The sequence below is a fragment of the Battus philenor genome, unplaced genomic scaffold, assembly GCF_028537555.1.
Source record: "Battus philenor isolate CCGP_79_NKW_IND1 unplaced genomic scaffold, ilBatPhil1.0.hap1 SCAF_13, whole genome shotgun sequence".
Taxonomy (NCBI): Eukaryota; Metazoa; Arthropoda; class Insecta; order Lepidoptera; family Papilionidae; genus Battus; species Battus philenor.
Genome location: NW_027181675.1, coordinates 6,887,170 through 6,903,591, shown reverse-complemented (window position 1 = coordinate 6,903,591; position 16,422 = coordinate 6,887,170). Strand labels below are relative to the sequence as shown.

The 16,422-nt window shown below is 31.3% G+C and overlaps 1 protein-coding gene across 1 annotated transcript; it reads right to left on the bottom strand.

Moving 5' to 3' along the window:
• Nucleotides 1-1,634: 1,634 nt before the first annotated feature.
• LOC137933470 (uncharacterized) lies at nucleotides 1,635-15,829 on the bottom strand. Its single transcript, XM_068777428.1, has 12 exons — nucleotides 15,511-15,829; nucleotides 11,845-11,981; nucleotides 11,114-11,314; nucleotides 8,972-9,208; nucleotides 8,332-8,438; nucleotides 7,801-8,020; nucleotides 7,131-7,280; nucleotides 6,354-6,500; nucleotides 5,096-5,257; nucleotides 3,290-3,504; nucleotides 2,286-3,206; nucleotides 1,635-2,205 (listed from the first exon to the last, which is right to left on the bottom strand). The coding sequence occupies exons 1-12, from the start codon at nucleotides 15,827-15,829 to the stop codon at nucleotides 1,659-1,661; spliced, it is 3,363 nt and encodes a 1,120-aa protein (XP_068633529.1). The 3' UTR covers nucleotides 1,635-1,658.
• Nucleotides 15,830-16,422: the final 593 nt, after the last annotated feature.

Sequence of the window (16,422 nt, the reverse complement as noted above, 5' to 3'; positions counted from 1 at the left end):
AATCGGTCCACTTTAAACTGAAACTGTGAACTTGATGATGAGGGAAATGATTTATTTTTTACTTGTATAAAATAATTACATGTAGCTGTAAGGAACAAGGTTCTTTTAATGTGTTAAATAATTTTTTTACGTTCCTATTTTATTTTATAATCATTTAATTAAATTTTTTCTCTCCTAAGTTTCTTCACATTTGTTTTCAGACTTTATCTATTTTTCTTTACAATATCTTCCACTCTCCTGGCTTACTTGTCTCCTTATATACACTACATTCCTTCTCTTCCTCTTCTAAAATACTACAGTAAATTATCACTTTATATCAGAGTACAGTTTAAAATTCATTGGTTGCAGAGTTCTCTCTAGGAGGCTCTTTTCCTAACTGTACAGAAAAAGCTAATCATTGTAGACAAGGAATGTTTGAGCTATCAATAAATTTAGTGCCGACTTTGTTTAGTATGTGGTAGTTAGTAATAGGGCTCGTCATTCATAAAATAGCTATCAACAAAAATTATAGTATTTGTAGTCTTTACGAATATTATTTAGACAAAACAAATAACTTCATTTTTAACGACGAATGTGTATGTTACACATTAAGGTTATTAATCCAATTTATATTTATTTCTGCTCGAATTTCAGAAAAATGATTAAGATGCTTCAATGAAACTCTTATATCTACATAATGCTGTCGATTATAAGGGATCTTATACCAGAAAAATGCATAATTTTTAAAAATGATTTTATTTATCATTTATTTCGAAATTACATGCTTATCCTGATATTACTTACAGACTTTAAAAACCTTATTTTATCTTCATGTACACGCTGATTGTTAACCTATTTATTACAACATATGCAAATTAAGTAAAATTTACATTACGATCTAACTTACATTTTATCGTTACATGGTTTAAGAGTTTCTTACGTACTATTTTTACACTCTATATCACATTTCCTTGTATACCTAAATATTGTTAAAACTAATATTATGTATTAAAATAACTTTACAAGCTTATCCATTGTAGTCTGCAACGTTAACACAATATTTGTAGGAATTTATTTTAGCATGTGGCGTACATATGTGTTTCTCTCAATCACTACATTCACCTAAAATTAATTTACAGATCAAGTTTTTAACCTTAAATTTGTATTGTCAAGCATTTTATTTACATTCAGATATGTTATTACATGAGGCAAATATTAACAATTATGTTATGATCTTTTATAAACAATAGAGTTATATCGCTAAATGTTGTTTTAACTTATTTAACAATTACTCTTATTCATTTAACTATGTTATTAAAAGACGTGGTGATAGTTTGATCTTTTGTTTAACTGTTGAAAGATCTTACTAGTAAACGAATATCGTTTGTATGAAAGCCATGCCCAACGAAAGGACATTTTCTTTAAAGAATCATTTTGATTGTAATGACATTTTATATATACGTATCCGCAACAAAATAGTGAGTTAAGTACGAAATATTAATTTAACACTAGTAATTATTACTAAAAAAAACCTTGTGACGATTCAGCAAAGATATTTATGCCAATTCAGTCTTTAATATTATTTTCAAAATGGTTTGACTTAAAACAAAAGTTTAATTATCGAAATATCAAATTTCAAGCTAGTACTAAAGAGTTGTCTCAATACAACTGATAGTATGTCAACAAAACCCATCTTTTAAATCAGGATATCCTATGTCAGGGTTAGGTCTTCTAGAACCATTGCCACGGAAACTTTCCGCGCGTGCACTTCGACCACCACGACCTAGACTAGCATATCTTGCATCTGCAAGTTTATCTCTTTGCGATACTTCATCATAATACCTTGCGTCATTTAACCCGGCGCTGTATTTTTGGCTTAAACTGTATTTATCCAAAGTTGCATATTTCTGAACTGTTGCATATTGCGGAGCCGTCTCTGAAACACCGTTACTTTTAACACGATCGTAAGGTCTTTCTTCGGAAGGTAATGCACCATCTAGTCTGGCCTTGAATTCTTTTTCTTTTCTTCTACGTCTGCGACACGCACATAGGGCCACAGCGATTGCACACAACAGTAAACCAATTCCGGCAGCCGCTGCAACATACGGCGGGGGCAATGATATTCTAAATGAACAATTGGAGTCCTCTTCGTCATATCCTGAAGGGCAATGTGCATTCCCATCACACCACAATGTAAAAGGTATACACGCATTTAGCTCCGGGCACCTAAAATTTTATTAAAGTTTTAGTAAAGGCTACTAAATAACTAACTGATGTGCAATCATTAATATTTGTAGAATACTTACTTATATCTACACTCGAGTGCTACGGTATTCGCAAAAAATATAGAATCCGCTTCATTTTCCATTGAAGATTTTTTCATAACCTCTATCCATTTAATTGAATAGTCAGCTGGCTCGTGTTGCAGAAAATCAATTACGTAACTCCGTGCATGTGGTTTTAAAGATGACTCTAAAGTTGTTTGAGCCGAGTCCCAACCCGGAGAAAATAATTCCATTGATTCCTTTTCGTCAGGACAAATTTCTCGTGGCTTTGAAGTATCATGTGCTTCATAAATAAATAATCTATTGGGTGTCGGACAGAATGTTGAAAATGAAGAAATTTCAAAACCGGGTATTTTCATGTATAAATATCTACCTTGCAATGGAGCTACTTCATCACCACCGGGTTCGATAAGCCATGGCCTATGTACACACACAACTTCTGCTCTAACACTTTCCGAAATTACATTACGATCGCCAATAATTTCTGAAGGTAGTGGCATCTGTCTTTTATCAAATAGCCTAATTTCACCACTACTTCCTCGTAAGCGTCTGTCTCCCCACCCAGATGAACAAACAGATTCATCTCCAGAGCCGGTGGGAACAAATTTAAATTCTCCTTCAAATGCGAAGTCGTCATAATCTTCTGTAATATTCATCATTGTAACAGTGAAGTTTACTTCTACTACGGGAGCGGTTAAGGTATGAATATTTAAAGGCTCCGATCGATTGGTGCAAAGACAGTCTCTTTGTATAGGTACTCCCTCCCAAGGATACTCGGTAATAATAATTTCAGCGTGCCCCTCGCCACCGCTCGTTCTTTTTATTGGTTTATCGCAAACCCATCGGCTGCTTCTACTATCTTTGTAAGTATTACAATATTTATTACCAAAATAAGTATTGGTAAAAGTAAGCTGTACTCTTTCACCGTACTTAGCTTCAAATCTGAAAACATTTAAAACAAAGAGATTATAAACATACGAAACTTGAGAACAAGCTATGTTTTTTAAAGAAAATATTTTAAGTACCTCAGTATACATGTTAGATTTTGAGCTCCTCCTCTACCGTAATAAAATATAGCTCGAGGAGCTTGAAATCTTCCTGAATAGGTCTGCGCGGATTTGAAAACTCTATCGCAAGCCGACCGAGAGTCTGTCAAGGGTTGTCCTTGTTCACTTACGTCAACAAATTCATAGCGGAGAAAGAATGACACAGGATAAAGCGCAGAACCTTGACGTAGCTCCTGTAAGAAATTTAAAATAATATACGTATGTCTAGTTTCCCAGTAATAAACTTTAAAAATAACATTAGTTAATACGGAAATTAAACAAACTAAAGAGTAAGACTAAAACTTTAAAATTATCAAACTTGCTGAAGTCATCCTCCACGTTTAATATGGAATAATAAAGCACTTCTCAACTAGTGTTTCCAACGACTCGGTTAAACTTGGTTACCTATATTGAGCAGGAAGTCTCTAGTTACAGTGAACGTTAAGCAAGTCATTTATATGAATAAAGTTGAAGGTGTCTACAGAAATTTCTATTCAATTTATTGATATGAAATAAAACACTACTTTATCAGATACATTAAATAAATTATTGAATATGTTACTTCTCCACCGATAAATAAAAGATATAAATATATTAATGGTAAAAATTCATACAATGAAATTTTCAAGCACCCAATGAACACAACTTCATAACTCTGTTCCAAAAAGACGGATCCACCTATATTAGTAATATAGTTATGAAGATCGTACATGGAATGTTACGTAAAAAATTCATCATATCGAAGAAAGGTGACATTGAGTGGCTACCAGGAAACTCAGATATTTTACGGAGATGTTTTAAGGACAGACACTTCTAAAACTCTCCAAAAACACTAACAAAATTAGAGCAAATTATTTTTGAGAAGATTTTCGAAAAACTGGCGGACATCTTAACGACGTAATTTTCAAAAAATAATACATTCCACCCTTTCTTTGTAAGAAAATACTTATTCTCCTTTTTTATACTATTATCAAAATTGAACTTAATTATGGCACACCTTAGTTTAGGTTATTCCTAAAATCCATCCATACCATTTTTAATGCAGTGTAAAAATTGCTTCACCTTAAATTTTGAATATTATATAGTCATTATTTTACATTGCTTTTTGTTCTCTTGGGTAAAATACTGTGCGAAATATAAATTCCAATGACATTCATCTCATTGAAATTTAATACAGAATTAGTTTAAACAGATTATTTAAAAAATGTGTAGAATTAATTTTGTTGCAATTATATTACAGGTACAAATTGAATGACGGGTTGGCGCTAAAGCATTCCATCACGGCTAGAGAGCAGAGTGGAGTCCGCACGTGTTCCTTGCATTATTCACTATGGCAAATGCAACGCTCAGCGCGCGCGTGACTTATCTGTCTACTTCCCGATTAATGTTTCACCGGGACGAGAATTCTAGATTCGAAGTGAATAAAAAATGTTCTACAAATACATAGAAAATAAACACTAAATAAGACGAACTAAAATACGTTTGCACTTTTTAAACGCGTCCTTTTATAAGTGAGTCTAAACTTGTGAAAAACACGACATGATTTCAATCTAATATTCTGAATTTTCTCTTATAATTTAAACTAATACAATTCGAAGCTACAACTTATACATTTATTAGATACCAATCCAACAACTTATACTTGGATGTTATTGACTTGTATTATACTTGTTATATGTTATTATTTGGAATATATTGCATGATAAAAACACAGGAAAAAAGCTAAATAAATAGCACATATTATGGACATTTATAAAAACATAAGTACTTAGAATAAAAAGAGACCTGTAAAATAGTTAATGCTGGTCCAGTGGTTATATAACTTTCGCTCGGGGCACAAGGTCGTGTTGCTCTGGTGGCGTTCGAAAGAAGTGCGTGATCACATAACCGAGGCGACTCTTCACGGCAGAATGAACCCAAAAGTAATTTTTTGTCGCTCATGTCTAACTGTAATAAAGAGTAAAAGTTACTTATTGGCATAGACATGGAGGAAACCAAGTTTATATGCTTATTTAATAAAACAGATGAGCTTACCCTGTGAAAAATATATTAGATTTTTAAGGGCGTTATCTTTATCAAAAAATATTATCTATGAATTTTAGAATTGACTACTAATACCGTAACATATACATATATGCTTAGTTATTTAAATAAGATTGTTTTGATTCCCGAATCGAAAATAAAAACCGTTGATTAAACGCCAAAACTTTTACGAGTTTTAGTGTTCATCCATTTTTAACGCAAGCAAAGGAATTGCGAATGAATAGAACGAAACACCGCACTGCAGTCAGTAGAGAACTCGGTAAGAGTGCTCAGACACATTAAAGAAAATTAATGTTTGGCTCCCGACGTCAAGTGGTAAGGTAGCGGTAGTTGGCAAAGTGAAATGGCACGAATAAAGGCGGTGAGAACGCTACCTAATTTTATACCGCTTCTTTATTTGTATCATTGCATTAATCTTTTACGATGTGAACTTTAATCAATTGATCGGAAAAAATTTAGAATGGAGTAAAAAAAATGTACACAAAACATAAGTAATAAGTCCAATGCCTATTTTTAAAATGTAATGTCAATAATTTACACTAAATAAAATATATTAATGCATCATCGAGTTATATCAACTTTTAGATGCCGGGTAGGCCTTTTTTATACTTGTTCCCCTGAGTAGGCATTAATTATCATTGCTTTATACAAAAACTGTTATTGAACTGGATTCGCGTCTAGAACTACGCTAAAATTGAAAACTATAATATAATACTTATCCTAAGTATTCGGCACACGTGTATATAAATATAATATATATGTTACAGTTTACATTAAATTACTTTTTTGATTATGGTAATTACTTTGATAGCTACTTATTTACAGTATCTTATATTATTTATGTTTGTATTGAATTTTGTTTCTATAGTTTCTTATTTTATTGTGCAGGGGATACTCTGTTATTACATGTATTACACTTTGGATTTTTACGCTACGAAAATTAGGAACGCTCAACTTTAATAAAATACTGTGAGTTAAAAATAATTAAGGATTTGAATACCTTCCTGTCGAGGTCAGCGTCAGGCGCCGCTCCGTCCCAAATGGTGAGTTGGGACGAACAGTCTTTTTGCTGATCAAAACCCGCCGGATCCGTCCCGGCTGCGTGATATTTCACAAATGACACCCACACAATTTCGTTGGCACGACCCTAAAAAAAAAATTATATTTTTAACGTTTTTTCTTCATGAATTACTGTCAATTTATCTACTTTATTTAAAGATACAACCCACAAAAACAATTTTTTTATTTTAAATAGATCTTCAAAAGTATTAATATTTTAAAAATCACACAAAATAAACAAACGATGTTATAAAATTTCTCAACATATTTGACATATCGTAAAATATTTGTGCTTATTCTTCTTTATAATTTTTTTTTCACATTATGAATGTCATTTTTATAAAATAATATATTTTTTAATAAAAGAAATATAAAAATAAAAAATAAATAAATTTAGAATACCGCGCGAATATGTTCTTTTGTAAAGTTTTAAATATTTTTGTGCGAAAAGTATAGTATAATACTATGGTATGATATAATAATATGGTACCGAGTGAAGTTTAAAATCTAATAGCGGTTATATTTTGAATTTTTTTTTCTTTATAGCTTTGACAACGAGGATATATTTTTTAATTGTTGAAAATTATTATTGTTTGTAAATCATTATTTACAAAAATCCTTTGCATTCTTTTGCAGAAAAAACAAAGAGCACAATTATTCAACGTTAATATAATTTTAGATAATGAACAACAATAAGTATAGAAGAATGAAGACAAACCTGAAAGAAGTAGACGCAGGATGTGTTAGGAGGGAGCGAGTGTCGCGGGTTTCTTAATATTCCGCTTGTTTTGTCAGAGGAGCGTAAAATGAATCGACATCGGCCGTCTGCACGCACGTACGAGTGTGAATCTTTATCCACGTATAAGACCTGGCAAATCAAATTCACACGCTGAAGTAGCGTCGATTTTATTTTCTGTCAATTCGTAAGACGAAACCCGAACACACCAAATTAGTGAAACCGTTGTTGCTTATACAGATGACAAGCTAATAAGAAAAATTTGAATACGACTAAGTCTTGAATGATTTAAATAGATATACATGTGTTTAATTATTAACGCCAAAATATAATCTTGTTTATTTAATTGACAAGTACGTAACTTTTACCTATTTATCTAGATTTCTTTCCCGTCTTTTTTGTAATAAAATAAGTCAACCAAAGACAAGTCAGTCATCAACTTAACAAAGTATCCGCAATAAAAATCCGCAAAAACGTGACATTTTTCAAACTAATCGCTGTAAATTGTTAAAAAATTACGATCTAATATATAGCCTTGCTCGCTATGGCTTTTATCGGTAGCTTGTTGTTACATCATTACAAAAGCACAAACATTATCAAATGCCACGAAAAAGGTGAATACCAAATTTACAGAAAAAAAAAATTAACTTACCTGCACTTCTAATTCAAACCCGGGCAAATAGCTCAACGGTACCGGGTGAAAAGGATTGTCAAATGGAGAAGTATGAAATTCTAGCAACATGTTTGGACCCCGGCTCACAATATCTGGTACAGCGTCACCACCACATAGACGAACCAAAACAGGAGAATCACGCGTTGCTCCATCCCATACTGTCAAGTAATCTTGAACAACATTACACTGATCCCAGATCCTAGGATAGAATAATATATTAATTTATTAATTATCGATTCTAAAGCTAATTGCTAAAGAGAATCTTGTCTCATTACTATTTCATGTAATCTTAACAAAACACATAGTGATTTTGTAATATTTAAATATTTTTTTCTATGAAACATGCCAGAAAACTGAACGTACTAGATATGCAAAGAAAAAATTATATGCATTAAATTTTCGTTTAACTGTAGCAGTAGTTTTATCTTCATATTTTTCAAAAGGCGATGCATTACTACTAGCAACATTAACATTGCATTCAGAGAATATTTCAAGTATAAAATTACTCACTTCAATACACGTTGACTTCGGTCATATTTTACTATTTGATCTTTGATATGTATTTTATGACTGTTTGTTTGTCTTACGGCAAGCAAAACGTGTTTATCCGTCGGAATCTAAAATCAATCATTTTTTAAAACTAAAAAGTAATGTTTTGTTGTGTAATTCTTTTTTCTGTTGAATCATTTTCGAAATGCTTATGAATATTTATATTTTTAACTGCAATAAATGTTGTAGAAACTATGTAGACCGGGAAGTACTCTTTAAAATAAATTTAATAGAAAAAGTTGAATGAATATTACACAGAAATTTATTTATTATTCAGCACCAATTCAGATATTGACTTTAATCACCAAAACGAAATTGTAAAAATTTGTTGCTTCTAAACACAAAAAGTACAAAACTTACTTCATTCCAATAAAATGATACAGTTAGTACTATATTCATAACTATTCTGGTAATGATAATCTCAATCTTACGTTTTAAGACCTTAGATCAAAACGACATCTTATAGGAACTTACATCAAAATAAGTAATATGTTTTGTTCGTTGCTCTCACTAAAATTCACCTTAGTATGTTTAATGCATGAGTACGTATGTACAGAGTTTTAAAGTTAGATCTTTTGTTCATGGCTCTCAGTAAACCCACCTTAGTATGTTCAATGCGGTATGTACAAGTAGCGTTTCGTGGATACACGCCTGGAAAGTTAGGCGACTGGATACGGCACGCTCGCAGATCGCAGTCACTCAGAATGCGGTCGCAGTAAGTGCCCGGGACTCGTTCTCCCCGCCAGGCTCCCACAGTCGCATTACCGTATCGTAACCGCGCTTCACTTCGTCTTAGAAACTTGTAAGCCAACTTGAAGTCGAAATTGTATCCGACGCCCTGAAAGCAAACATCTTCGTCACTTCCGTTATAATTATTTCTGACGCAATCACTAACAACATTCAAGCTATTTCGACACGGAACACGTTAGACGAGTAAATATATACGATAGATAAATATCTAAAGGCAGTGCCGGCCGGTTTCAATTCACGAAAATGATCAAGGCAGGAAATTCTTATCTGATCCGTCTCTAGAGGGCGGCCGTAATCATCGCCTAATTAATTGATCGAAAGTTCAGCCCTCGGTGCACATTATTCGTCTGCTAACGCCAGATAAAGGAAGGGCAGCGAGGCGTTAAAAGCGGCACGATGTGAAATATTAGTTAAGTCACAGGCGCAAAATCCGTACTTAGTTACATCGTGCCAGTATAACATAAAAGGGATATTCGGTAGAACGTTCTTAATGAAGATAAATACCGTTCCTCTTTTTTGGGATTAATGTTTCCATGTATCAAATCAGTTAATTACTGCGTTAAGGTAGAAAATCATTTATTAAGTCGGTTTGTAGAATGATTTATTTTCGCATATTAATAATCTTCAATATACATATACTTTATATTTTTTGTAATTAACCAATCGATTTATATTAAAATATAATTATTTATTAATGAAGAGGATAATAGCCTAGGCGTTGTAAGTAAAATTTATAATGCATATATTTTTTTTTTGTATGAATATGAACACGACTCCTTTTCTAACTTAATTTAATTTTTGTATTTACAAGTATGGTTTATTTTAAAATTAAATCGACAGTAAAAGGATTTATGCGTTTAAAAAATATATAAATGGATTTGGAGTTTTACGAATTATTCCCGCATCAAAATCAAAGTATGCTGTTATTTAACGCCTCAACAATAAAAGTTCGTTTCTTTCTTTGTCAATGTAAGAAATTATGGGTTTCATGTAAAAGCAAATGTAATTACCGTTTACACGCTATGGGCAAATTAACATCGGTGACTCATTGGACCTTGTCGTAAAACAAATTCAAATAACATTACATATTTACCTAATCGATCGAGCAACTCTGCCCTCCACTTCTGCCCTCTTTACATACAGCATATCAATAGAATACTTGTAGAAACCATTGTCTGGTGTATTTTAATACCACATGGGCTTCTAATGAAGATTAAAATAAATCTAATAAATACATAATTTTTATAATAAGCATCTAACTATGATTTTACTATCATCTGACTTACAATTTCAGTATTTCTGCGTCCTCGGAATGGATGGTTAACTTATGTAAAGTGTACCGACTCTCATGTAATTCACCACGTAATAGATAGAAGACCACCACACATAAAGGATCAATAAAACACAAGTTTTTTTTTCCTATCTTATTCTTGTGACCTATCTTTCTATATATTTATCAAAAAGGTGCTAAAAAATTATCAATAAGAATTTGTGAAACTGTCAAAGTTACTAATAGGTGTTACTTACATTAAAATCGAGTAAGGAGTTAGAATAAAAAATGTAAATTGAAAAGGATATAAAAAAAGCAAACACGAAGATGGAGGAAATAAATAGGGGACGAACTTAAGTCCTTAGTTTTAAAAACATACTCCGTGGTTTTGTATAAAGAAAATAAAATAGTCAATTACCAAAGTACTGATAACATTTCACTTGTGGAAAAGAATGAATTGAAATTAAATAAGTGGTAATCCCAGAGTTCGTTTAAAAAAAAATTCCTCAAGTTTTGACAGCATTCCCTTCATATTTGGACAAGAAAACACGCCGGAAAACTTCCACTCCTTATACGCGTTGAAAATGGCGAAACCAAACGTTTGGTTATGTAAGGAATATCAACAACAAAGAGATGAGGTGCAACAAAGAGGTGCCTGCCGTGTGTTGCTATAATAAAATAATGAACTGCTTTATAATCATAACAATGAAATAAATAAATCACCTGCTGACTCAGCCTGTCCAGCCGTAAAGTCATGTTTATAGAATCCGATTCGCTAAAATATACTGTGTATCCCCAAGCCGAACCACACCACTGTCCCGTGGGCGGCGATGGACTTCGCTCTACAATAGTCATGTGTCCGTCAGGACATCCATCCGATGTGAACGACACAAATTTACCAACCGTAAATGTGTCGAAAGTTAGCTGAAAAATTAATATTTTTTTTGACCACATATTATTTTATTACAAATTAAAAAGACAGCACAGAACGTACTATGACAATCTTATAATAATAAACTTTAAAAGATTTCGAAAGAAGATTCATATGGGAATAGTCTTTACATACGAAAAATCCAAATTCATATTTTACTTTTGCGCTTGCAGCTGTATAATTTTAAATACAAGGTGACGCTAAGAACGCGTAATATTGCGAGACTAAGGATGTTTATGCTATCTAAGTTATAGGGAAAAGTTTCTAACAAAATATTTTTTACCAACAAATTATCGACAGTTAACTTCGCAAGGATCTCTTGAAATGAAGATATTTTAATAAAAAAATGTGTTTTTGTGATTATAGGTCCTTTTGAAGATTTATTCTTCGCGACAATTTAAATGACGGTCATAAATCTTTGTTACTAAAATTGCGCATTCCACATGACCCCATTGGATATTAAATACAAAATTAAATACATTAATAACATTTAGAATAGAACCCGGTTGTTACTAAAATTTACTTGTATAATGTCGCCATAATTTCCACCAGTTGCGGTAAAGTTGAGGTTGCATACGAACGGTAGATGGTCTTCCCGTGGCCTACGAACTTCCAGTTCATACGTACGGCCCACATCTCCCATGTACGTCCTGTTGCATGCTAAAACATAAAGGGGAATATAATAATAAATTATTGCCACGAATCAAGATTACGTAAACCATTAAATTTTATTCTTTCATAAACACGCTATTTAGTTATTATCACGAAAACGCTATTAGTAATTTGTAAGTTTATTACATGAATATATATTTTGCTTATGTTAAACTTATATTAAACAAATGTCATAATAAAACATCAGTACATATTGGATGTTATTAAAAATATTTTTTGTCGCCGATCTATTATAAACAGGTTTTTTTTATTTAATTCACTCTTTTATTAATTTAGAACTGTTGGTAATATTCCCTGCGGTTAGTTGCAAAATTACGTGGTATTCCACATGTTACTTGAAAATTTTACGCTAAGTCTAATACTATGGTAACGAGACATAGTATCTCTTGTTTTAGTGACACGTAGATAAGTATATTTAAATAGTTATTAGTTATTATGTTACCAAATTGTATAGAACCTTAAAATTTTATAAAAATCTAACACTTACTACTTCTCTGTCTTGTAACTTTAGGACATAAAAATCTTAATATCAACCAAGGCGCAAACGTAGTGAACTCATCTTAATAGTTTTATTTATGAATTCATTTTGCCATAAACCTTAATTAAAGAAATTCACATATAACAATGAATATATTGTAATAAATTGATACGGTAAACATTAAATATTATGAAAATATGAATAAGCTATGAAATTGATACGATTGGAATTCCAATCTGAAGGATCGTACATCAAAATAAATAAAAATAAATCGTATTTATTTTTTCGGATATCATTTCAGTGATTACTTGAAACGTATTTAATGTTAAAGGCGTGGGTTACGATGAAAGATCCAATTATTTATAATGAGATTAAAGGCAGTAGTCCGCAGGGGTACCATCCCGATTGCAAGTTCGACGACTTCAATTGATAAATATAGGCTGTTGTTTGTGTAAGCATTTAAAGTTGATTGAACTTATCACTATATTTTTATCTAAAAAAACTACCCATATTGATAGATTTTACTAAATTAAAATGCTGGCTTTTCATAGGCGAATAACTTTTTAATTAAAAATAAAACTAATATTAAAAATTTACTAGGTAATGTATAAAATTAATTACTTATAAATTAACTTTATACATTACCAAGTATATTAACTGTAGATTGCCAATTATAAATATGCCAAAATTAAAACTATTATATATATGATGTCACAAATTCAAGTAGACATTTACATGTACTTTAGAATCTTCAATAATTTTTAACCCTATTAAAAGTTAATTGTAGACAGTCCGTAAGCTATTATAGTTGTAGAATGCTGGATCTATTCAGAGCAGAAACTCAATAATCTCTCCTTTTAAATGAACACAATTTCTTTGGTTTTGTTGTTAACGATTTTTTTTATTATTTATAGCGCTATTTATTTATTATTTAAATATGGTTTTACATTTAAATAATTAAGAAAGCTGAAATTGAATCTTAAATTTTTCTCACATTTTAGTAACTCCAATTCATCAATCATCAATATTGTCATACACCAAGTGTTGGTTTTTTTAATGTTAATAATGCATGTAAATTTTATCTATTGCTTATGCATTTAATAATATTAAGTTATATGAGAATACTTAATACAAAAATGGTTCGTTTATATTTTAAAATTAAATAGAAATTATTTGCCTTTTATTAATTTAATTATCGTCAGAAATAGAGAGTTCGAAACAAAATGATAATTGCTGAAACTATATAACTCCTACATTTTTATGACAAGTATTAAACGTACGAATGTTTATTCGTTAGAAATTGTTTGCCATGTCAAAATGTTTCTTTAGCAAATATCACCTGAAAGGAGAACACCTGAAACGAAATTCAATTCATTTTTAATTAAAACACCTTCGTGTATTGCTTACAAATGTGGTTTGGAAATGGAGGAAATTCGCACAAAAACAGGCAATTTCTTTCATTATGTTCTACGCGTGCTGACTCGAAACAAATGGTCCATTTTACCAGAGTAATGGCATACTTAGACACGCTTGTATACGTGGTTATGTACTCGCCTAAGAGTAACAGTTGTTCGCATTATTTCGTCATAATTTATTCGAGAGGCAGCGGGAGTTAGTTGCTGCATATAACAGTACCTTTTTTCAACTGTAATGCATTTTAACTTAGCTATGGTTTTCACGAAGTTAGTACTCAAAGTGGAACATATTATCTATTAATCTTTTAAACTATTATTTTAAATATGTAGTATATCTTTATGAACAGCAAATATTTTAAATTTGTGAACTGAGAACTAAACATATTTCCAATACAAATAATAAATTTTACTTAACACCTTATTAAACGGAACGTGTGTGTTTCTGTTAATTGCAGCTATATTTCGGGCTAACGGCCACCTACATAGGGACGATAAAAACGAAGGCTCATTTTAGCCAACCTCCGTAATTAAAGAAGGTTTATTGTTTTGAGTTTTTTCAGGCGTATTCAAACACAATAAAAACATTTTATAAAAATGAGTAGGAGTTTTACCGAAATTCTTCTTGTTGATAAAACACGTAAATGCTACGTGAAATACATACACCCGGAAAACAGGATGCGCGAATTTAATCATTCACGTTAAATGAACATTTCTGTTAGCTCTTTCATACACAAATAAGTACAGTTATATACAGGTATTTCATCGATGTGTCACAAACTCCATGTAATTTCAAATAATTTGAACCAACCTTTACAAACAGAAGATCATGGCAATGGCTTTAATAAATTAACGTCCTTAGCTATTATACTAATTAAAGCTTCTTCGCCACGATGTCTTATACTAATTTAAAAAGAAGGAAAAATCTCATACAAACTAAATTAGTTAAGTAAACATATACCAATTTCTGGACTTGGATGTAATACCAGTTTAATTACTTTTAGTTTGTTATCTAGGTACAAAACTTCTTAACGCAATTGCCCTGTACGTAAACTTTTAGGTAGGGCATGAATGTCGTAAACGAGCAATTTCCTCGGACTGTCGTGAAGTTACAAGTCAGAGACAAGTCACGTCATTTCCCTTGATAACTTTTTGAGGTTATATAACGTATTAACGAGACTATCGGCGCTTCCAAGTCTAGCATTTTGTCGTATTATTTTGATATATACACACAAAAATTATGTCACTCTATCAAGATAATAAATGAAACATTTTCATAGAAAATTAACGCTAATTTGTCTATTTTATAAAATACGAGATTTATACAGAAAAGGGCACTTCATTTACTTTTTCTGTGTCTTGCTCCGAAATTGATTCTTAGAATTTTAATCGACGTTAAAAAAATTCCTATCAAATTTTAAGTCTGTACATGTTATCCTTTCAGATATTCAGTGATTATTCAGTAAACATGTGCAATCTCTTACATATGTACAGATTATATTAAGCAAATTATAAAATGTTTAAGGCAAGTTATATAACAGTAGTAGATTGTTTAAACTGTAGTTTATTGTAATAAAAAAAACAATTGTAGTTTTTGAATGCTATAAAAATAATAAAAGTAACTCACGTGAACAGGCCTTTGGTTCGTCGCTTTTATCGCCGCAGTCATCTTCGCCATTACAATATTTATCTAGTGATATGCACTGTCCTGTGTCACAGAGTAGTTCACTCAGTCTACACGGACTGTCTGTACCGACTTTATTGAGACTTTTTATATTTTTATCAGCTTCCACTACACTAATATCCGTTATTGAATCTAAACCATCTTCATTAACAAACTCATCGTTCAGATCCTGGGGACTGCACAGTTTTAAAGATAATACCATAATTATAAATAAGAAAGTTCTTATGTTATTTCCACCACTAAACACTTTGTGAGAACACATTTTATAAGTTTTATAACTATGTCACAACATGACTAACGACCAGGTCTTCGAGAATCTGAAACAAAAGAAAATTAGATCATATTTTGTACAGTGATAACACAACTGTTTAAAGGTAAAACAAAACGAATCCGAATAATGTTTTATTTTATTCTGTTCATTTTCTCGGCTTTATTTGGACGGAGGACTTTCTTTGGGTACATTCAAATAAGTTTTATAAAATATTTGAAACTTATATAAAATTCCACAAAGTGATCACTCAAATGCGCATTTATTACTATAACCTTACAAAGGTAATCGTAATACGTAATATTTAAAGGTATTGCTCTAGGGTATATTGTACGTAGGAAATATTTTATCGCATGAAAAACTGTTTCAAAAAATACACAAATTTTCAGCAACACATCTGTAAAAATATCGGTTGATTACAATAATAACCTTATTAATATATGCTGTATAAATAATGCACATTTTTATCAGTATTATAAAATCGAGTTCAACATTAATAGATGATATGAGAAACAAAAATAATATTAAAATATAACTTATAAAGATTGCTGGTGAAATAATAGATGTATTTTTCCCACCCATATTTA